The sequence below is a fragment of the Lygodium microphyllum genome, chromosome 27, assembly GCF_053477565.2.
Source record: "Lygodium microphyllum isolate KBCC chromosome 27, Lygodium_microphyllum_v1.1.10, whole genome shotgun sequence".
Classification (NCBI taxonomy): domain Eukaryota; kingdom Viridiplantae; phylum Streptophyta; class Polypodiopsida; order Schizaeales; family Lygodiaceae; genus Lygodium; species Lygodium microphyllum.
In genome coordinates, this window is record NC_141161.1 from 25,254,481 (window position 1) to 25,277,201 (window position 22,721).

A 22,721-nucleotide genomic window follows, 5' to 3' on the forward strand; every position below is an offset into this window, starting at 1 on the left:
TAATGTAATTACTAGACAAAAAAGAAACCAATAACAAAAGTATTACAATCAAAAGATTGTTAAAAATTCATTCTTTGCCTTATGTTCAAATAGGATGCTAGGTTATACTTATGTCAAATCTCATTAAATGGAATAATAAGTCGAGTCCTTTAAAGAGAGTTGGATCCAAAAGATACTAGGTTCATTAAATCAAGTTGAATAGATATTGAATTATTTTCAACTAGGTTAGAGGACTTGAACATTGTTTATATATCTTATTTCCTACTAGGCTATAGGACTCAATGATTATCTATACACTATTTCAAGCAAGGATTAGTTACAGCATTAGTTGGGGAAAATAGGTACATCCTAACGAAAATAGATGCCATTTCCTCATATGAGTAAGGTTTAAACCTTACTCTAAGACTCAAGATAAATGATAGATAAGTAGATCAATCCAGCAAGGATGTAGGGGATTATATATATATATTTAAAGGATCCTTGTGTAAACAGGCTCTTCATAGCTTTAAAAATCACGAAGTTAAACATTTTATATCTACATTGCTCGTTACACTAAACAATAGGAAAATTTGATATCCATAACCTCACTTCGCGAGCTTTGGAGGTTCCTATCGTCCTCCGAGGGATGACTAGCTTGGCATTTCTGTTGCGAGCCCATCTACCATGCTACAAGACTTGCCAGATAGAGCTACGGTACGTGCCACTTGGTCACATATTCTCCTACCACTCCCAATGGTTTCTCAATGGGATGCATTCGTGGTTCTCAACATGGGATTGCATGAGACTTCATTTCTTGTAAAAGACAGGCACACTCTCTAATCATGCATGACAGTCTTTTAAGTTTTATCACCTTGGGTAATAAGAAGAGCACACGTGGCTGCTCCTGGGACTCCCGTGATGGAGTGTGTTCTGTCGAGCTTGGCATCGCCATCGCTGCAGCATCATCTCTGCCTCACAACGGACAGGGCTGCCGCTCCCCTGCTCCTGTCGCGCGACCGTCCGGCCTCCCTCCGCTCCCCTCTCTCGTTTCGGTACGTCGCGTCCGCCCTCCCCCGACGCAGAAGAGCCCTGGTCGTCTGCTTCGGCAGCTCCAATGACCCTCGCTCTTCATCATCGTCATCGTCATCCAAAGCCAGGTTCCATTTTCATGACTTATGCCGGCGTTTTTAACCTGAGCGTATTAGGTTTGTGCATTTGAAAAATGCAAGCTTTTCAATACAGCATTCCTAGGAACACTGTTGGAAGATGCTATCAGGCACCTTCGATTGACCATAATCCGTATTGACACAGAACATGCTCCTAGCATATTAGGTTTGTGTGTTGAAAATGCAAGCTCTGCAATGCAGCATGCTTTAGAAATTCTGTTCGAAGTTCCCTCTATTCGATCATATAACCTTCCATTAATCTGTGACGTTGGCAATTCTGAATTGAGTTATCAATCAAATAGTTTTTCTAAATCAGGCACCTTCGACCTACATTTGATCATGTAACCTTCCATTAATCTGTGATGCTGGCAATTTCTGTATTGAATTACCAGTCAAGTAGTTTGTCTAAATCAGGCACCTTTGATTGATAATAATCTGTGTTGCAACAGAAGGTCATCCTAATCAAAGGGAATTGGGTGGTTCACCCCCAACAGTACTTCTGCAGATTAGTTTTTCTAAATCAGGCACCTTCGATCGACCATAATCTGTGTTGCAACAGAACATACTCCTAATCAAAGGGAATTCTGTGCCTTACCCCCACACTATTTCTGCAGATCCAATGTTCGGGGGTTTAGAAAATGAGATTGAAACTTTTGGCTGAACGGTCAGAGATAAGATGCCATCCATAGAATCACTAAGTGGGAAGGAAAAGAAAACTTCACCAAGTCTCCATCGATGTATTCATATATCAATTAGTAATGGTTTGTACAATCAGACAGCCGTACTGTGCCAAATGTTAGGAGAAAGGTGATGTCCTAATGGTTAGAGCTGGGGCTTGTAATACATGTCTTGCTTGGTGAATCACCTGTGTGTTCACGTGGTGTGTTCCTACAGGTGTGGGCTCCAACCAATGTAACACACGGTTAGTCCTCCTCCTTGGTAGGGTCTCAAGGAGGAGAACCTTGGTGCCATTAATCTCAATTTTTCATCTATCTAGGAGCCATCGTATCTGCACTTATGAACAAAGTATGAGACCACCCTCAAGTGCCTCCATTTTTGTGGAGATGCTATCATGAGTGAGGATGGAAGATAGAGCAATGAAGCTTATACAATCCCTTCTAGAGATGAAGTAAAAGGGTGTATGCTCTCACATATGTAAGGATTTTCACTTGGGAGGTTGCCCAATCCAGTTTTGACTAGCCAAGCATCCTAATCAAGAAACACAATGCTATGTAAAGGGAAATGTGAATTGTGTTTCCATAATGTTGATGTCGAAAAGAGAGGGAGAGCAAGGGTATTGGTTATGGTATAGAAGGTGTTGAATACCTAGTGAAGGCTAGAGTAAGCATCTTAGTTGGAAACTTGTGAAATGAAATGGTTGCCATAGTCGTATCAAACTGTCATGAGGACATGCATTTTTGAAACCTCACTTAATATGTGGATTAATTTTCAATCACATGGTTAAGTAAATGTTGTACATGTAAGGTGTAATTGGGGTTAAATTAAATTTACAGGCCCGGGACCCGAGGAAATCACGGGATGTCAAAGGCAAAAGTTGCTATAAGTTATGCCACACATGTACTTGGTGGTATCTGGTACTAGTTATTGGCCTAGGTCATTCATTTGGTCATAAGTGTCAATTGGTGACGCTAGAGAAGTGGTATTTAATGGTACTTAATGCCATTTTGAAAGACACTCAAAAATCGAAGTTGCTTAGCCAATTTAATTATTGGCCAGTTAGATTATTTTTATGGGTATCGGAATAATTATTAGATTAATTTTCAGTATTTAAAGATTGAAAATTAATATTTCATTATGAATAATGCTGAAAAAGCCATTTAGGAATGTTGCTACTTGTCAAAAATACCCATGCAAGACTTAAAAACGTCTTCAGAGGTTGGAGAGAGGCATTTTAGTACATTCAAGCTGCAAGAGAGAGGGAGGAGATATCGTTGGTTTGATTAGCATCCATTGGAGGATCTTCTGAGGCAGTGAGGGGAAGGAGAAGACCAATCAATAGCAAGTGATAGCATCTATAGGCTATTGAGACAAGGTAGCAGCAGTAAATGACCGATTTTCTTTAGTTCTTTGCATCTACAAGCTATTGAGACAAGACAGCAACAGTAATGACTATTAACTTTAGTTCTTCACGAAGAAAGTTTGAATTTTCTCTCCTTAGCATTCTCTCTCTCATCTCTCAGCCTTTTCATAGCCTTGCTTCGAAGATTATAGCATTGAGATCACCAGAGGTTGAGAAAGTTTAGATTTCTCTATTGTAAATCCTAATCTGCAACAATAAAAAATTGCAACAAGCTGAAATTAGGGTTTCACAGCATCCGTGGAAAGCATGCTAGAAATTGGAAGCTCCAACACTTGGATTCGACAGGGCTGAAGCTGTTTTCAGTCAAATTTAGATGGAGGGACCGGCAAATCAATGAATTTGGGGCATTTTTCATCTCCATCAAAGCGTGTGAAGGCCAATTGACTATCCGAAATAAGGAGGAATTAGATTGAAGACTTGTTGGTCATTTTGGACAGCAAGGGGAGTTGGAATACTGAAAGGGATTGGGAGAATTTCATTGTACATCAACTTCTTTTTCAATTAAGTTAAAGAAATACTGAAAGGGGCACCAGTTTTGGGGCCAATAGGGTGTTCATTGTCCCAGATTGTAAGTTAAATTGTAATTCTCAATTTTGTAATAAATGTTACTGCTGTAACTAAGTTGTAATCAAGGAATTACCACCCATCCATGGAAGGAAGGCAAAGCTTTGTGCTAGTGCTGATTTTTACTCTCAGCTGAGAAATTACAGCAATATGTCTTCATGCATTGAGATGGACTCAAGCAGTGATGATGCCTCTCAGTATGAACATTCGCATGGAAATGAAGGAAATGTAATACATGACCTTGGACAAGGCTCAGACCATGGATAGTAAGTTGAATATATTGTTGTTGAGCAAGATGTACGCCTTCAGGGCATAAGAAGACTGACCAGTAAAGTAAAGATAATTCAAGAATCGGATGAGGATAACAACAAATCTCTTTACTAAATTGGCAAAGGATCCTCAACTTACTTGATTTTTGAATGCTTCGAAGGACAGCAAAGGCAAGAAGAAGAAGACATCTTCTACAACTTTGAGATAGCAAGATGCATTGAAGATAATGCCAAACCCTTCATTTGAAGCTCGCAAAGATGCTAATGAAACAAAACAGTTGGTACCTATTGGGTAAGGAATGCAAATGCAAGGCCATCACTGAAGTGCTAATCCAATGGATTTTGGACAATCGTGGGCATGCATGCTATGATGGGGCAACTAGGATATTTTGGTGGAAGCACGATTTTTCATGCCATGGTTGGACAAGGATTGCATATAGGAATGTATGGCACAAATCCCTAGGGTATGCAGCAATCAATGCATGGTGTGCAAGGCCCAATGCATTCAGGTGTAGTTGGAAATATGCAAAACCCTATGTATGGCAATATTGGCTTATGCATGGTGTGCAAGGCCCAATGTATTCAGGTGTGGTTGGAAATATGCAACACCCTATGTATGGCAATATTGGCTTATGCATGGTGTGCAAGGCCCAATGTATTCAGGTGTGGTTGGAAATATGCAAAACCCTATGTATGGCAATATTGGCTCTAGGGCACAAAGTAGCATATTTGGTATTGCATCTACATCCGCGAATGCTTATGGGGCTCAAGGAATTTGATGACCAATTCAAGAATGAATGAGGACAACAACAAATCTCTTTGCTAAATTGGCAAAGGATCCTCAACTTACCCGACTTTTGAATGCTTCGAAGGATAGCAAAGGCAATAAGAAGAATATATCTTCTACAACTTCGAGATAGCAAGATGCATTGAAGATAATGCCAAACCCTTCATTTGAAGCTCGCAAAGATGTGAGAGTGGGGAGAAATCGAATAAAAAGTTGTTTAAGGCTGAGAAAAGGGACAAATCTGAAAATCAGCTTGAAAGGAGGCCAAAACAACAGAGAAAGGACTCGAAAACATTGGCACAACGTCGGGAATTGATGGCTGCAAATAAATGTTTCACTTGTGAATAGGAGGGCCACATTGCAAGGGACTGTCCCAATAGGCTTGTGTAGAGTATGGGGCAAAATTAGGGATCAGCATGCATTGATTTTCTTTGATAATGGTGTACGAGCCAACTTCATCTCTGTTGACATGGTAGCTTATCTAGGCATTAGAGAGGATGAGATGGGACCCATCAGGGAAGTTGGAATGACATGTAAAGGCCATGCAGAGTCCGTCGCACCGCTCATTGGAAAGCTTTGGTTGCATATATAGGGATATAGTGATTGATTCTCGTGCAAAAAAGATTACTATTCAACATAAGGAAAAGATACTTTAAAAGGTGAATTTATCCTTGTTGCATCTGGAGTTGTCATCTCTAAAGTAATGAAAAATCATCTTTTAGTATACTTGGTTTTTACTAGGGATAAAGATGATAGTAAGAATGTTGAGAATATGTCTAAGATAGAGAAGAATCGCATGTCATTTATGAAAATGTATGTTGATTGCTTCTCTCAATCACTTCCAGGGCAGCTACCACCTGAAAGGCCAAAAGATCATTGTATAGATCTTATCCCTGGAAGTAGCAGACCTAATAAGCCACCCTACAGAGTCAGTATAGCCCAACAGGAGATTATGAGTTAGGTGAATGAGCTGTTAGAAAAAGGGCTGATTCAGCCCAACTCATCTCCTTTTTGTTCTCCAGTGCTTTTGGCGGAGAAACAAAATGGTTCATGGCGTATGTGCGTTGATTATCGTGCTCTAAATAAGATTATGATAAAGAATCACTTTCCGATTCCTCGGGTTGATGATGTTATGGATAGATTGCAAGGGGCAACCATATTTAGTCGTATAAATTTGAAAAGTGGGTGTCATTAGATACACATTAGGCCAGAAGATGTGCCTAAGATAGCTTTCAGGACATCTTTTGGATTGTATGAGTTTCTTGTTATGCCTTTTGGACTTACAAATGCTCTTGTCACTTTTTATCGGATGATGGATCACATCCTCAAGCCACATAGAAGATTTGTGGACACTTTCTTTGATGACATGATTGTCTATTCAAAGAACGAGGCAAAACATAGAAGACACTTGGACATTATGGTCAATGAACTGCGTGAGCATAGGCTGGTTATCAATGACAAGAAAAGTGAATCCTTCTTGTATGAAATCCACTTTTTGGGACATATTGTATGGGCTGATGGCATTCTCATGGACCCTACAAAGGTTGTGGCAATACGATCATGGCCACCTTTGAGGAATGTGCATGAGATCCATAGCTTCTTGGGTTTATATTCTTACTATAGAAAGTATGTATGCGGGTTTGCTGAAATTGCATCTCCATTGCATGCTTTGCAAAAAAAGGATGTGTCATTTAGATAGACAACAATGGAAATTTCAGCATTTGAAAAGTTGAAGGAAAAGATGACTTTAGATCCTATGCTTGTGTTGCCTGATCTAAGGAAGTCATTCGTAGTTCAATGTGATGCATGTGATAATAACATTGGGGCTATTCTTATGCAGGACGGCTGAGTTGTGGCTTATGAGAGCCAAATTTTCCACGTTGCAGAAAAGAATATGCAAGTCTATGAGAAAGAGCTCTTGGATGTAATTCATGCATTTTCTATGTGGAAACATTATTTGTTGGAGGCTGATTTTACAATGCAGATAGACCATTAAACTTTGAGGTACTTTCTAACACAGACAAAGCTGTCAGAAAAGCATATGAGATGGGCAATTTTTCTCTCTATGTTTCACTTTTAGATTGTATGTATTGATGGTAAAAAGAATGTTGTGGCTGATGCACTGTCACATAAGCCACAAAATTTAGCCATTAGCATGGTTTATCACACTGAGTTGGATGCCATGAAAGAGCAATATGTTACTGATTTGGACTTTGCTATTGTTTATAATCAACTTTGCAATGGCCAAAGGCATGAACACTTTGTGCTAAAAGATGGATTTTTTATGATGCATGGATGACTGTGTGTCACAAAGTAGTTAAGGGCTAGAGTTATCATTGAAAGTCATGCTCCTCCGTATGCAAGACATAGAGCTATATACATCTTTAAGTATCATGGTAGGGGTTATTTGAGAATATGGGTGTCACGCTGAAATTCTCATTATCCTTCCATCTGTAGATAGATGATCGGTCTGAGGAAGCAAATTCCACAGTGTTAGATCTTTGGAGATGTTATGTTTTAGACACAAGATACAATGGGAGCAGTATTTGTCTTTAGTTGAGTTTGCTTACAACAACATAGTGCATAGTTCCACGGGCAAAGCTCCATTTGAGATGGTTAAGGGTGGTAAGAAGGTGCCACCTATTTTGCAAACTAAGGATAAGATCTTTGAGGCTGGTTGTTATGTGGAAAACTTAGATGCAGTCTATGTAAAGATAAAATATGTGTTGCAATATCAAAGTGAGACCAAGAGAGAGTGTGCACAAGAGGGAGAGAGAAAGCTCAAGAAACCTCTGGATAGCTAGGCTTAGGGTTTCCCCTTGCCCTCTAGTTTATTCACACCTATCTATCCTTATCCACCCTTGCATAAATAGGGTTTATATGCCTATCTCTCAACACCCCCCCTCAATGCCAAAGTGGCATTGGACTACAAGACATGTTAATGCCCCCCCTCAAGCAAAATGGGATATCTTTATAAATCAAGCTACAAGAGTGCTTATAAGTAGAGGATTTAGAGATTTAGAAAAGTCGATCATCAGGTGGTTTGAAGACAAAGTTGACCTCAAATTCTTTTGGTACTTCAGGGATAGTAGGACATTTACTAGTAATATGCCCTGTCTTCTTACATTTGTTGCACTTCATTTTGTCAGGATATTTTTTTCAACAGTTTTGCTGGCAAGATATCCCTTTTTGTTGTAGAAGGAGCATTTAGTGGATATAGTATGAACTAAGACCTAGTCATGGGTTGTTGAAGTGGATGCCTGACTAGTGTTGCCTTCTTTTTGATTTCTTATCTCCTTATCTAAACAAGATTAGATAGTGCTTTCTAAGGTTGGATTAGGGATATTTGTAAGAGTAGTTACAAGGGTTGGAAATACCTTCTTTACAACTTTCAAGAGAATTGCAATGGCATCTTTATCATGAATTGGAGCTTGAATTGAGGATAGCTGTGCCATGAGCCCTTTCATTGAAAGGGAGTGACGGATCGAAGGTTGGACTCCAGAGCTATGGCGGGAGAGCAAGAGCAAGAAAGGGAGAGACTAGAAATGGGAACTCCAACCAACGCTAAAGTGTCAGGGGGCCTTCCTTTATTAGTTAGGGTTTGTAAAGAATGGGCACCCGACAACCGGGCAAGGCATCAGGCATATAGGCCTTTATCCCCAACAACCTCCACTTAAAGGCAAATGTGCCCAAGTCAGGAGAGAGAAAAAAAAAGAAAACAGTACAGCATGTACATAAATACAATCGGGACAAACCCGACAACAGGACGGGGAAACTCATCCTATGCCCATCCTCCTAAAGAAGGCCAGAAATCCCGCTGAGATCTCAACACATAGAGTACTCCCAGCACAGCTGTCATCATAGGCAAAGGACACCATAATGGTGACTACATCTGAGGTCTTTAAACCAGGCAAGAGCGGAGTAAACAAGACATCCTGCTCGCCGAGAGAACACCCAGGAAACATGCCAGAGACAGTCAAGACCATAAAGGTCAACATCGTGCAAAGGCATGGAAACAAGCACTGCGTAAGCATCAAAGCTGCAAATGGGCATAACCTCATAGTAGCCGTATAAGGCAGGTCCCAAGAAACGACCAAAGGCATAGGGAAACCAGGGTTACGCATACACATCAACACCCTCCTGCACGGCAATGCATAGAAGCCATAAGGCAGTGGACACAAGTCCAGTAGTACCAGAAGACACCGTCGAGTAGCGTACATGTAGAGCCAACCAAGTCCAGAAAGGCCTGGAAAACAACCAAGGTGGGGTGCTGCACACCAACTGTAGGTACTAAACTGCCACATCCAAGTAATAGCCCTCAATAGGAATGCATAAACCTGTAGGAGCACAACTGCAGAGTAGCCAACTATAGGCAACTGATCAAGAAAGCATAAGCTCCCACTGGCAAATAAGTCGGAATACAACCGAACAATGAGCCAAGCATGCCATCATCCGCACTCATGTCTGACATAGCCAACTACGTCAAGAGAGTATACCCCCAAAAGGCATAAACTGGCATGCATGACATGTCTCGCGGGGCCCTCGGAGAACTGCCATATGCATAACCAAATGAGCAAAGGCTCAAGCCATAGGCAAGAGGCATAGCACTGTCACTGACAAAAGGTCGGCAAGACCGTAATTGGATCCAAGGCATTATCCAAATCAAATCAGCCCACAAAGGTAAACTCTGCATAAAGGCAGTAGCATCGAACACATAGTAAGCATCCAAGCATGAACATGACCCTCTTAAACCGTCAACATAGCCAAAGGCCTGCCATAGACACTGAAAAGAGAGAGTAGAGCGCATAGGCGTCCCCAAAGTCAATAGACAATGCAAGGGCGATGTCCAAATATCCTGCCGAGTGCCAAAGGCATACAAGCATCCATATGTCAAAGACAACAAGAGCATAGACCGAGGGCGGAAGCCCATGGTCTCAACATCCAAGCTCATCTGCATCCAAACCATAAGGCTCATAAAATCAATCTGCAATCCAAAGCCAATGTGCCAGGACAAAGCTCCCACTGGACGGGCAAAGGCGGATGCCAAGAGAGCAACTGCAGTACATCCAAGACACCCAAAGGTCCAAATCCAGATAGGCATAAACCCAGAGCATATCCAAGGTCCTAATGGCACAATCCAAAAGGCATCAATGTTATCAAGCCCCATAACAGCTGGGCAAATCAGACATGAAGCTAAGCAACCATCACAGTGCAACCAAGTACATAGCATCCATCGCAGACAATACATCCTGCCAAGAGGATAACCCATAATCGACCAAGGACATAGGGCATAAGCTGTCTTAAACGAACACCTGTTGCTGCAACCATGACGAGAAATGTCACGAAGACAGAGCTCCAATGTCGACCCAAAGCATGAAGGAGACATGATCAACCATGGAGCATAAAGCGGAAGCATAGACCACATAAGCATCTTCAAGCTCATAACAACCTGTAATAGCATTTAACCACAGCCAATGTCATAAATGCCAAGCTCGATTTCAGTCCCAATCCATCCCTAAAAGCATATCCAAGCAATGCATATACATCCCCATAGTGTCGAGCATCAGTAGGCATGAACATACAGCTCATAACCATAATCCATGACCGTGAAGCATCCAAGAGGCAAGTGCTGCCCTATTTCCAGCCTGTGAACAGTGAAAATCTGAGCAAACAATGGCTCAATCCAGCTCCAAAAGCCTATCCAAACAATGGCACACCATCCCCAACCATATAGGCATTTACCGAGCACAAAAGGGCATCATTAGACCATCACCACTGACCTAGGCATGAGAAACAGGGGGCTGCCCTGTATTACAGCATGTAGACCTGTGATTTCTTAGCCTATCTGAGAATGTGGAGCTCAAAGCTCAAAGACTAAGTGCCATAGTTCAGTACCAAAGGGCATAGAGCAAGGCCAAGGTGGTTATTGAGTGCCCAATGAGCTCCAATAGGAAGTGGGAGCTGGAGGAAGAGGAATGCCACATTTGTACAGTGTTGCCACAGCAGGGCGCAGCCTGCGTGATCTCTGAACAGGCCTGGACTACCACGTGTGCTGGGGAAGATGAATGGGGAGGGTAGGTAGGCACTAGTAGTGCTCCAAGAAGCCTTGAGTGGGCTCAAACCACATGGAGCACAAGGGGGAACTGTTGACGGGCTGCCCGGGGAAGCTGAATCAGTCGTCCTTCAGCTGCTAGATTTCAGCACAATTTGTATGGGGTCACGCTGACTGGGAGGAGACAATCGAGGGCCAATGAGGGCCAACGAAGATGAAAAGACCAATGCAAGGGCTCACAAAGCTCAATGAAGCCCAGTGAAGAAAGGGGCTTCAAAACTCCAAGTAGAAGTTCATCAATGGCTATCCTTATTCCCTGCTGTCCACTGTTTGACCTGTAAACTGAAGTCTGGGCTGAAAGAGAGGCTTTGGGCTGAGCTCACAAGAGCCCAAACAAGCCCTGAGGCATGACCAACAAGTCCGAGAACAACCGGGGAGAGTGGGAGGAACAAGTCATACCTTGAAGCTTTGAGCTATGGCTGCCATGAGGACTGCAGGCTGTAGGTATTCATTTGAAAACTGAAGTAATGCGAGTCGAGGTCGAGCTCCACGGGATTGGAGAGCCAAGCTTTGATACCAGTTGAAAGGGAGCAACGGATCGAAGGTTGGACTCGAGAGCTATGGCGGGAGAGCAAGAGCAAGAAAGGGAGAGACTAGAAATGGGAACTCCAACCCCAACACTAAAGTGTCAGGGGGCCTTCCTTTATTAGTTAGGGTTTGTAAAGAATGGGCACTCGACAACCGGGCAAGGCATCAGGCACATAGGCCTTTATCCCCAACATTCATGTGAGAAATGAACTTACCTAGGTCTTCTTCTTATTTATACTCTTAAGCAAAAAAATTCGATTTTAAGGAATATTTTAGAGTTCTTTCCTTTAGCGCCATAAAGCTTTTCAAGCTCATCCCATTTCTCCTAGGTAGTGGAGAGTTGGTTAATGTGATGAATCAAGGATTTATCTAGATGAAGCATGATTATGGCTTGGGCTCTTTCATCATCTTCTACATCAAGTGGGTTTGATGGATCGATAACCTTGGTCCCTTTGATGAAGGGCTAGTAGCCCCATTCCATCATTTTATACTTTACTAAAATACCTGCCATGGATGAAAGTCTTTTTCATCAAACTTACGGATTTGAGGTCTAACATCGGCATAGGCCATGGCCATGATAGAAAGGTCTTATCAATTGCTCTAGGCAATGGCAGTGTCTATTCCTTTACACAATGGCCAATAAGTGCGGAAGCAAAAGAGATGATTAATACATTGTAGACTCAAATGTGATGTGTTACAAGATGAGATCAAATATATTGATTAGAACCAAAATCATGACTAGGAATTGTAGCATTAGTGCTTACAAGCACTCGTCTCATAGTTTATGTTCACAAGTTGGCTTTCTTATGAGCTTACTAATATCCAAAGGTATGTTTGGACTTGAATTGAAGCTTCCAGATTTGAACAGACTCCATTGGACTTAAATCAATGATTAAAATCACTGTTGATGATTTCAGTGAGTGGAAAAATTCAAAAAAACCAAGCTTTCAAGCTTGGGCTATGGCTACCAGCAGGGTACAGAGTTAGGGTTTTGCTCTGTGTGAGTAAGAGGGAAGGAATTTCAACAAACCCTCTTAGGTGGAGATAGCCCACTTGGGGGGCCAACAAAGCCCTATGGTGGCTTAAGGGATTGTGCCCTCTGCTGCCCGTGCTACAGCTTGAAAGTTCACATTGTCTGAAAGTATGCCAGATCTGCATTTTCCACAATGCTGGTCTCCTAGCTGCCCAATGTCGGACTTTGAAGCTCCAGGATATTGTGCCTTGAGTTGGAGAAGAGATCTTCAAAAGAGGTCTTGAGCTGAAATGCTCTCTTTTGCTCTCCCCAAGTCCTCCAACAGAGGTGGGTATGGCAGACAGCTATGGAGGTGAAGAGGTATAGTGAGAAAATGACATGCTTATGTGCAGTTAGTGGGAAATGGAATTGATGGAAGCTTGTTGGATTAGAGATGGTTGTGATACCGTGCTGCAATATCAGAGTGAGAGCAAGAAAGAGTGTGCACAAGAGGGAGCGAGAGAGCTCAAGTACAAGAAGATCTTACTTAATGAGGAGTTCTTAACTACAACTAGTACACTCTCCTCTACATTGTGAGTGACCTCTAGGCTGTTTAAATGGCCTATGGATGGTTAGGTTTAGGGTTTCCTCTTGCCCTCCAATTCATTCACATCTAGCTATCCTTATCCAACCTTGCATACATAGGATTCACATGCCTATCTCAACAATATGCACTTCAGAGATTGCAAGAAAAGCAAAAGAGGGCACCTGATCGCCACAGACGTGCTTTGCAGTTTGCAAAGGGTGATTATGTATTGCTGCGTTTTGAAATGGCAAGGCTGAAAAAAATGAAAGGAAGAGAAAGATTGTATCCGAAGTTGAGTATGAGATACTATGGGCCCTTCCAGGTGTTGGAGAAGATCAACGATGTGGCATATCCGCTGAAATTACCTCCACATTGGCGAATACACAATGCCTTTCATGTCACTTTGCTGAGGCATTTTCATGGTGATGCACCAAAGGATATGTCTGCTGAAATTCAGCCTGAGGTTGAGGAGCTGGATGAGATTTTGTTTCCCGAGCAAATTTTGGCACATAAGGAAAGAAAGGTCAAAGGTAAAGTTTCCAAGAGATACCTGGTGAATTTTAGAATTGTTTACCAATGGATGCCAAATGGATGAAAGAGGATGACTAAGTAGACCATCCTCAGTTGTTGTTGCTTTATCTAGATGCCTTTCAGTTAGAGTCGACTTTAGTTCGGGCTCTGTCAGGTTTAGTAGAGCAAGGGTTTGGAGTATTGCTTGATGCTCAAGGGGGAAGTAGCACTTCCACTCCTCCAGTTATGGACAACTCTCGTATGTTGAGCTAAAAATGCATTAGCTTCACTTAAACAACCCCAAAACATACCTAATTATGGAAGAAACCTTGTTTATTTAAAAAGAAATGTGTTTTTGGAGAGTGTCTGTATCCCATGAGTACAAACCCACTTGAAAGGGCCCAAACTTTCTATAAATAGGTATGTTGCCCTTCATTCAACCTTAATCTCGTTTTTGCAGATTTTAGGTATTTCAGCTTGCTGCACACACCCTTGATGTGGAGGACATCGCAGTCCAAGTTGGCATTGCCGTCTACAACAGTTTGGCGCTTGTTTCCAGTCTACCACACACTATTCCGAGCTGATTTTAGCATGCTGACTGGTGCTGCTGTTTTTTCTTGCGTTTTTTGTCCTCTCTCCTCACCTGCGTTTTTAGTCTTTTTCTCTCTTGTACTACTGTGTGCCATATCTTCTGGCACTTCACTAATAAAAGGCCTCAATAGGCTCACATGGAATGCATTATGAATTTTTCAATTCTCTGGTAATTTCAGTCTATATGCCATGTCATTGATCTTCTCTGAGACTTGAAAAGGGCCATAGTAACGCATACTCAGCTTTGGAAATAAGCGTTTCTTGCCCTTCTGTTTTCTCAAACATGCCTTTTCAAAATGCAATAAGACCTAATCATCCTTTTTGAACAAGAGTTCCCAACAATGACTATCAGCAAGTCTTTTCTATTTAGCTTGTGACTTTTCTAAGGCATACTTGAACTTTTTATATGCTTCTTCCCAATCTTTTACATAATGATCTGCTTCAAAAATATTATCTTTTGTTTGCAAAATGGGAGGCAATTTCTTTCCACCTTCCACAATCTCAAAAGGTGCTTTGCCAATAGATAAGTGTACTGTATTATTGTACGCATACTCAACCAATGGCAAGTAGTGTTCCCAAGAAGTCTTATGATTTGAAACATAACACTTCAGTAGATCTAAAATAGTCGAATTTGCTTCTTCAGATTGCCCATCAGTTTGTGGATGGAAAGAAGAAGAAAATTTCAGCGTAGTGCCCATGTTTTCAAACAATGCTTTCCAAAACAAGCTAGTTATTCTTGGGTCTCTATCACTAACAATTGACCGTGGAATTCCGTGGTACTTGAAGATATTATGCATAAATATCTTTACCATGTGTTTTGACTTAACCTTTTTCCTTACAGGAATGAAATGTGCCTGTTTGCTGAATTTGCAAATGATAGTCTAGATTCTATCATTCCCTGAAGAAGTTCTTGGAGGATCAAAAATGAAATGCATGGCAATACTTTCCCATGGCCTTTCTGGAATAGGCAATGGTTGCAATAACCCTGGTGCCTTCTGTCTATCAAATTTGACCTTTTGGCATACAAGGCAAGATCTGATATATGCATCAACATTAGATCTCAAGGCTGGCCAATAGAAGAAAGTCTCTACCACTTTGACTGTAGCATCAATACCACAATGTCCTGCATAAGGTGGAGCATGACTTTCTAATAAAACTTTTGGCCTTAGCTGTTTTGTAACGCATAGTCTCTCATGCATCATGATAGCCAATAGAAGAAAGTCTCTACGGCTTTGACTGTAGCATCAATACCACAATGTCCTACATACGGTGAAGCATGACTTTCTAATAAAACTTTTGGCCTTAGCTGTTTTGTAACGCATAGTCTTCCATGCATCATGATAAAGCCTTCTTTGAACACATAATGATCATGATGTTGGCCATTGATCAACTGTTCTTAGATTTCAGAGAAATCTTGGTCATCAGCATACTGCTCTTTCATATCATCCAATTCATGGTGATAAGAAATTGAAACAGTTGACACCTGTGGTTTGCAAGATAAAGCATCTGCAACTACATTCTTCTTGCCTTCCACATGCACTATCTGAAAATGAAACATAGATAGCAAATTTGCCCAACGCATGTGTTTCTCTGACAATTTAGCCTATGTGAGAAAGTATCTAAGTGTTTGATGATCCGTTTGCACTACAAAATCAGCACCAAGCGAATAGTGCTTCCAACTAGAAAGTGCATGGATCACAGCCAATAACTCTTTCTCATAAATTTGGTAAGTCCTTTCAACGACAGAGAGTATTCTACTCTTGTATGCCACAACTCGGCCATTTTGCATTAATACAGCACCAATGCTATTTCCATATGCATCACACCGCACTACGAATGGCTTAGACAGATTTGGCAAAATAAGTACTGGATCTGTAGTCATTTTCCCCTTCAAATATCTAAATGCTGATTTCTCTTTGTCAGTCCATTGCCATTTGACATCCTTCTTTTCAAGGGCATGTAAAGGAGAAGCAATCTCTGCAAAGTGTCTTACAAATCTTCTGTAGTAAGAGCATAGGCCAAGGAAACTGCGGACATCATGAACAGTTTTCAAGTCTGGTCAAGAGACAATTGCTTCTATCTTTGCAGGATCCATCTTCACACCATCTTTAGAAACTATGTGCCGAAGGAAGTAAATCTCTTCCAAAAAAAATTCACTCTTCTTGCCATTAATGAGCAATTTGTTATGCTTAAGCTTATTAAAGATTGTAACTAAGTGTTTTCTATGCTCCTCTTCATTCTTTGAAAAGATAATCATATCATCAAAGAATGTGCCAACGAAACTTTGATAAGGGCGGAAAATTCTATTCATCATTCTGTTAAACGTAGTAGGAGCATTGGTCAATCCAAACAGCATGACCAAAAATTTATAGAGATCAAATGTCGTTCTAAAAGCAGTCTTATGGATATCCTCTGGCTTGATTCTGATCTGATGGTACCCACTTTTCAAATCTATCCTGCTAAACATTCTTGCTTCCTATAATCAATCAAGAATGTCATCTATCCTTGGAATCGGAAATCTATTCTTGATCGTGTTCTTATTCAAGGCTCTGTAATCAATACACATTCGCCAAGAGCCGTCCTTTTTTTGAACTAGCTACACAGGTGAACAAAACGGGGGACTACTAGGCTGAATTAGTCTCTTCTCTAAAAGCTCATTAACCTGTGTCATAATCTCTTTCTGCCACGCTGTACTGACCCTGTACGGTGGCCTATTGGGCAGACTAGTCCCTGGAATAAGATCTATGGTATGATCTTTAGGCCTCTCAGGGGGTAACTCTCCTAGTAACGAATCTGAGAAAGAGTCACTGAATTTATCCAAGAAAGCCCTTCTACTTTCATCTAGTACAAACATATTACTGTCAACTTCATTAACTTGCTTTGCAAAAACCAAGTACTTAAAAATATGATTTTTCATTACAAAAGTAATTGCAGAAGCAGAAACAACTGGGACAGAGACTCTCCTTTAAGCTTCACATCTAACACATGAGTCTTGCCCCTATGTACAAGAGTAATCGTTCTATTGTAAGTATCCAAGATAGCATGCTTCCTGTGGCACCATGGAATACCCAACAAAACATCACAGCCCTCTAAAGGCATAATATGGAACTCCTCTATGTCCACATAGCTCTGAATGTGCATATGGAGTTTGCTAAGAATGGGGGTGATAGGTTCAGTATGTCCTGGGTATGCCAAATCAGCCTGTCCAACTGGTTCCATTTCCTCGGGACGTATACCCAGCTTAGCTGCCAATGCCGGTGAGATAAAGTTTGCACGAGCTCCGGGATCAAAGAAAATAAGCACCGTGGAATCTTTGATCTTTCCCCAAGCTCTGCACAATTCTGTAGCATCATCAATCGATTGATCTCCCACCATATCAGGCACTAAGCCAATGATGGGCTTCTTTTTACTTGGCACATCTTTATCCTTCGCATCTTTAGAAGATTGCTGTGGGCACTTAGAAGCAATATGGCCTTTTTGTTCACATATAAAGCATTGATTTGCCAAAAAGTGGCCTCTTCTGTCCTTTGCCCTGTTTAAAAGAAGTCTGAGGTTGCTGCTCAAATCTTTTCTTCCAAAAAGACTTCTTTGTAAAGCTGGTCTTTTTTTGGAAATTGCTTCTTCTTGCCAGGATCTTGCTTAAACTGAGAATTCTTCTTTTCAGCGCGCCTTTAAAGCTATCAGCTTTTCCTTTCAACAATGCATTTGCCACACCAGCATTTTCAATTAACTGTACCATATTAGTAACCCTAGTCTTGGTACAATAATCACCGATGGCTTCTGGCAAACCGCAACAGTACTTTTCAATTTGTTCTGATAGGGGCACTGTCCTGTAAGAACTCACGGGCAAAAGTGCTTCCCAAAATTTCTTATTGTACTCTTCTAAATCCGTGCAATTTTCCGTGTCCACTTTATGCCATGCAATCATGACATCTACTTCAAACATGTTAGTTAACCATGAGGCTGCAAACAACTGTTTAAAATGGACCCAAGTGGCAGGTGCATATCCTTGCATCAACAATATGTTCCACCACTGCAAAGCATTACCTTTCAAAAAAGTTGCAGCCTTCCACACCTTAGAAGTCTCAGTAAAATTCCCTCAAGTGTAAGCTGCATCAAACTGCTGTATAAATGTCAAGCTTTCAACTTATCTTGCATACCACTGACGGGTTCAAACTTTAACGCCTGACCACCCTCTTTATAGTCTTTAGGCTTTGCACTTTTTGGTGTCAGGTTGTCATAGACAGGTGGCTGTAAAAAGGGGAGTCCCTTAGGCACATTATCAGCATTAGTTTCACATACCTTAGCTGCCATATGCCCACTAGGCTGAGAAAAACCAGCCGCTGCATTTTGTACTCCAAGCATCAAATAAGGACTCTACAAAGTCTGATAACCGGGCTGTAGGCCAACATTAGCATAAAGTAGGTTCACTGCCTCAATAGACATCATTCTTGGTGGCTCTTTGGGCAAGTATCCCTGATAACCAGTGGGTAATCCAGCCATTGCTTGAAAATCTGACCCACCACCAAAGTAACCAAGATAAGTAGCAAACTGAGGAGGAATAGTCTGCTGTACCACTTGTGCATAACTCCCTGATCCTGTGCTTGTGCTTCTTGTTGCACTGGACCTATCTCCATGTTTGGTGTCTTTTCCACATGCTCACACACATCAGAGGTTTACCTTTTTAAGTGCTCCATGGTATGATGTGATGACTTAGCTTGAGAATCCTCATTATGTGACTTCAAAATTTTTTGCATTCGAGGATTCTTTACAAGCTGTTGGAAAGAGCTAACCATACCGAGGAGTTGTGCCATAAAGAAGCCCTCCTGTTCTTACTCCTCATCCTGTGGTTCAATGTCGGTTCTAGAAGGTGCTGACACCTGTGCACCAATACTCTCTCTTCGGTGTCTATGAGCAAAAGAAGTTTGCTTTTCACCTCTTCCTCAAGTGTATCATTTATCATTTCACTTTATTCTCTAATACTCTTTTGTGCTTCTTGACTACTTCTATCCATTGGGCATTTTCCTTTATCATGTTTTCCACATATGCCATCTTTTTCTTTGCTTCTTCTACCACATTTGTCAATGTATGCATGTTCTTTTTCAATAACTTCATCTCTATTTTTAAGTCAAATATGGCTAGGAGTTCCCCTTGTACTTTCATTTCTTGTTTCTTATGTGCATCTAGCTCTTCATGCATTGTCTTCATCTCTTCTTGCAATTCAGCTTGGATCTTTTCATGTATTGCTTTCTTTGTTTCTTGTCTCATGATTCACAGCTCCCTGCGAATCATGAGCTGAATCTTTGTATGCATGTCTCATTAATGGTACAAGGGGTCTTCCCAAACCTATTTGATCTAGGGGAGATTGTCCATTCTCGGACTTTGGGGCCAGCCTATTTGATCTAGGGAGTTTGTCCATTCTGGAACTTTGTGCATATGTTTTATACTTGTGCTTTTTCATGGAGTACAGGATACTGCTTCCATTGCTGGATGCGCGATTTCATCCTCAGAGGCATCCCTCATGTATGCATTGGCCACAATTGATTATTGGAGTGGTTGCAAACTCTGGACTGTTAGACATGTCTGATGCTTTTTTATCACTATCCACAAATGTTTGCAATATTGGTGATGCATCTGACATGTGTACAATAAAGTCAGATTATCTTTCACTGTTTGCTACTGCCTTGACTATACCAGCTGGTTTTATTCTTTGAGTGTAGACCACTGCATTCACTATATATCTTTGATTCTGGAGGGATGGCCCAGTGTCTACCTTTTTGTATACAGGTGAATTTTATGTTCAAATAAAATTGGGACAGTTTTAGTTCGTTTCATGCACTGAAGCCTGTGCGGTAATGTCAGGTCAGTTTCGGGATACTCTCTTCATTCATGCGTACATTACTGTCAAGGATTTCAATAGTCACATGTATTAGTTTCAGAACTGCAGTCGCAGCAGTAGTCCTGTTAATATTTACAAATGTAATGGCAGAAATCTCACGCCAACATGTCACATCTGTAATTCCAGAAGCGTCAGAGCTGCATTATCAGGAACAGAGCATCTAATCAAGAAAGTGTCATGCTGTTTGCATTCGGAATATTCAATATCACAGCTGTCTTTCCATGTCATAAACTGAAATACTGCAAAGTCTGCATTGAGGCATGACTGCATCAGTATGCAACTAGCATTGATAACAGCCTGTGCAACGCATCAGTAGCCTTCCAGTCATGGACTTCAGGCTTGTGAGCATCCAGTAGTTACCAGACCGTGGTCATGCAAGCTGTGTCATGTGAGCATGCATGACTGCATTCAGTTTCCAGCACTGTCTCGATTGCATTCCATGCCAAAACAACACGGTGGTGTCCAATTGCATTCACAGAGAGAGAGAGAGAGAGAGAGAGAGAGAGAGAGAGAGAGAGAGTGTGTGTGTGTGTGTGTGTGTGCGTGTGTGCGTGCGCATGTGTGCTAATGTTTCATGTATGCAACCAGCACTGCTGCAAAGATCAGAAGCGAGGTCATTTCTCCTTTCAGATCTGTCCGGATGTTTTTCTACTTGGCTTTCATAGCCAGTGGTAGTGTGGGGGCTTTGATTTCTCTTCCTCGATTAATTGCTGCTTTAGGAAATGCACCCAATGCATCTCCAGTCACGGAAGTTCTAACTGGTCTTGGAATAGATTTAGCAGCGGTTCTAGGATTTTTATTCTTGTATAGAATTGATGTCAAGGCAAGAGACCAACAGATAGCAAAATTATCTAGAGAGGAGACTTTAGCTGGTCTTAAACTGGAATTGAAAAATAAGACTTTTACTATAGGGCAGATGAGAGGGGTTGCCCGTCTAGTTATTGTTGCTGGTCCCTGTGCTCACATTGAGGAAGCATGCCGGCGTAGTGAGCCATATTTAGCTGGATTGCTGGAGAGAGGAGTGCTAGCAGTTCCTTTTGCTACAGATGGCCAGATTCCAAACCTGCAATTTTCTTTGGAAAGTTCTGGCTCTAAGGAAGATGAAAGTGGAGGTGATTCCAGCACTGCAACATTGACCCAGGCAGAGAAGCTATGGAGAGCAAGACCCATTTACACAGGTGAATGGACCAAGTAAGTTCCTTTGAGCGACTAGATACTCAGACGTAGTGACATGTGTGAAGGCACTAAACTAACAACTGAACACAATGGCAGGTGGTTGAAGGAGCAAAAGCAACTTGCAAATGTTCCTGAAGATTCTCCAGTGTATGTTATCTGTTTGCTATAAGATTCCTACTTTTTGCCATGTTTTGGCTATAATTTTCTTAAAAGATTCTTGGAATTTCCCTGGTATTGTAGTTATCTATCCCTCAGGTTGGATGGACGAGTTCGTGGAAGTGGCACAGGTTTTCCTCCATGGGGTGCATTTGTTGCCCAGCTGCCTCCCCTCAAGGGTATATGGAATGGGGTGTTAGATGGCATGGATGGTAGAATTTGAAGCCGTCTCACATCTTTCCAAGTTGAAATTGCTCCTCCTGTTGATCCCAATGCCTGGGCAATCCTTGTTCCTATGATTTTAGAATGTACAATTGTTGATTGCCATATGCAGTCTCATGTAACAGCTGTATAATAGGAACCTCAAAGTTTTGAAACATGGCCTCCACATAATCTTCTCCTGATCTGTATGTAACTCGACCCTTGGAATTGGCTGGAGGCTGAGACAGATGTTCTAGTGCTTATTGGAGAGTTTCTGCAAGATGGCAGACCATCAAAGCTCCTGCTGTCTACAAGAGCTGAAACAGTAGAGCCAGCTATTGTGATATCACAAGTAACTGTATCTAAAGAAGCTACCAAATTTGAGAGTGATAAAATGTATGGAGGGCAAGGATTACTTTTTTGCAGATTGTGGTTCGGAGGTTGGCAGCTGCAGCTTTTTTGATTTGAGAATGTAAATAAACCATATATTTAACACCAGTTTCACTTTTGTGAGTAATGGCCACTTGCTTAGCAGTAATGGGAGTGACATTTTACAAGCTAAAATGACGAGAGATTAAACATTTTAGCTCTTTGGCTGAACTTTTGGCTGATTGACTTAGTTATGTGACAGTTTCTTTTAACGTGGATGGACATGGTAAAATGCATTGGATTTCAATCTTATAAACTTTTGTTGTATTCGATTTCCAATTATAGGTGATCTTCTTGAAGGGATCAAATGACACTGAAGAAAATACAAAGTAATACCTATTTATGCTTTAGCAAAAGAAAGGGAGCTCTGAGTACCCTGAGCTGCAATGCATTCATGCAATGAAGTTCTAAAGAAGCTTAAACACTCATATGCAACATCAATTTGGCATCTAATTAATTATGGAGAGGCAATAGAGCCAGAATAAGAAATAGGAAGAACCGCGATACATTAACATATTCAATGTCTCTAATTATGATTGCAATTTCCAGAGGTTCTGGAGGTAGAGGAGGACCACTAGTTGATAGAGTCTTTAATGCTTGCCTTCTTAGGATTCTCCAGCACAAGATTTTGTTTTGGTACCTAGAAAGGCTAATCATGCATTGGAGTTCTCAAAAGTGAGTGCCTAGCCTTGGAATGAATTGGGGTGAAGTGTAC

The 22,721-nt window shown here is 41.3% G+C and overlaps 1 protein-coding gene across 2 annotated transcripts; it reads left to right on the forward strand.

Moving 5' to 3' along the window:
• Positions 1 to 808: 808 nt before the first annotated feature.
• On the forward strand, positions 809 to 22,147 carry LOC148012146 (LOW PSII ACCUMULATION-like protein). 2 transcript variants are annotated; one of them, XM_087669246.1, is made up of 4 exons: positions 809 to 1,136; positions 20,633 to 21,222; positions 21,317 to 21,367; positions 21,461 to 21,558. In XM_087669246.1, exons 1-3 carry the CDS (start codon positions 898 to 900, stop codon positions 21,322 to 21,324), a joined length of 837 nt encoding a protein of 278 aa, XP_087525372.1. In that variant the 5' UTR covers positions 809 to 897; the 3' UTR covers positions 21,325 to 21,367; positions 21,461 to 21,558. The 2 variants fall into 2 exon arrangements, with proteins under 2 accessions (XP_087525372.1, XP_087525371.1); XM_087669245.1 differs by having other exon boundaries at positions 811 to 1,136; positions 20,633 to 21,235; positions 21,461 to 22,147.
• Positions 22,148 to 22,721: the final 574 nt, after the last annotated feature.

Coding starts and splice junctions, on each gene's coding strand:
- LOC148012146 (XM_087669245.1), top strand. CDS start 898: ATGGAGTGTGTTCTGTCGAGCTTGGCATCGCCATCGCTGCAGCATCAT. Junction 21,236..21,316: donor TACACAGGTGAATGGACCAA/GTAAGTTCCTTT, acceptor ACACAATGGCAG/GTGGTTGAAGGAGCAAAAGC. Junction 21,368..21,460: donor GTTCCTGAAGATTCTCCAGT/GTATGTTATCTG, acceptor CTGGTATTGTAG/TTATCTATCCCTCAGGTTGG.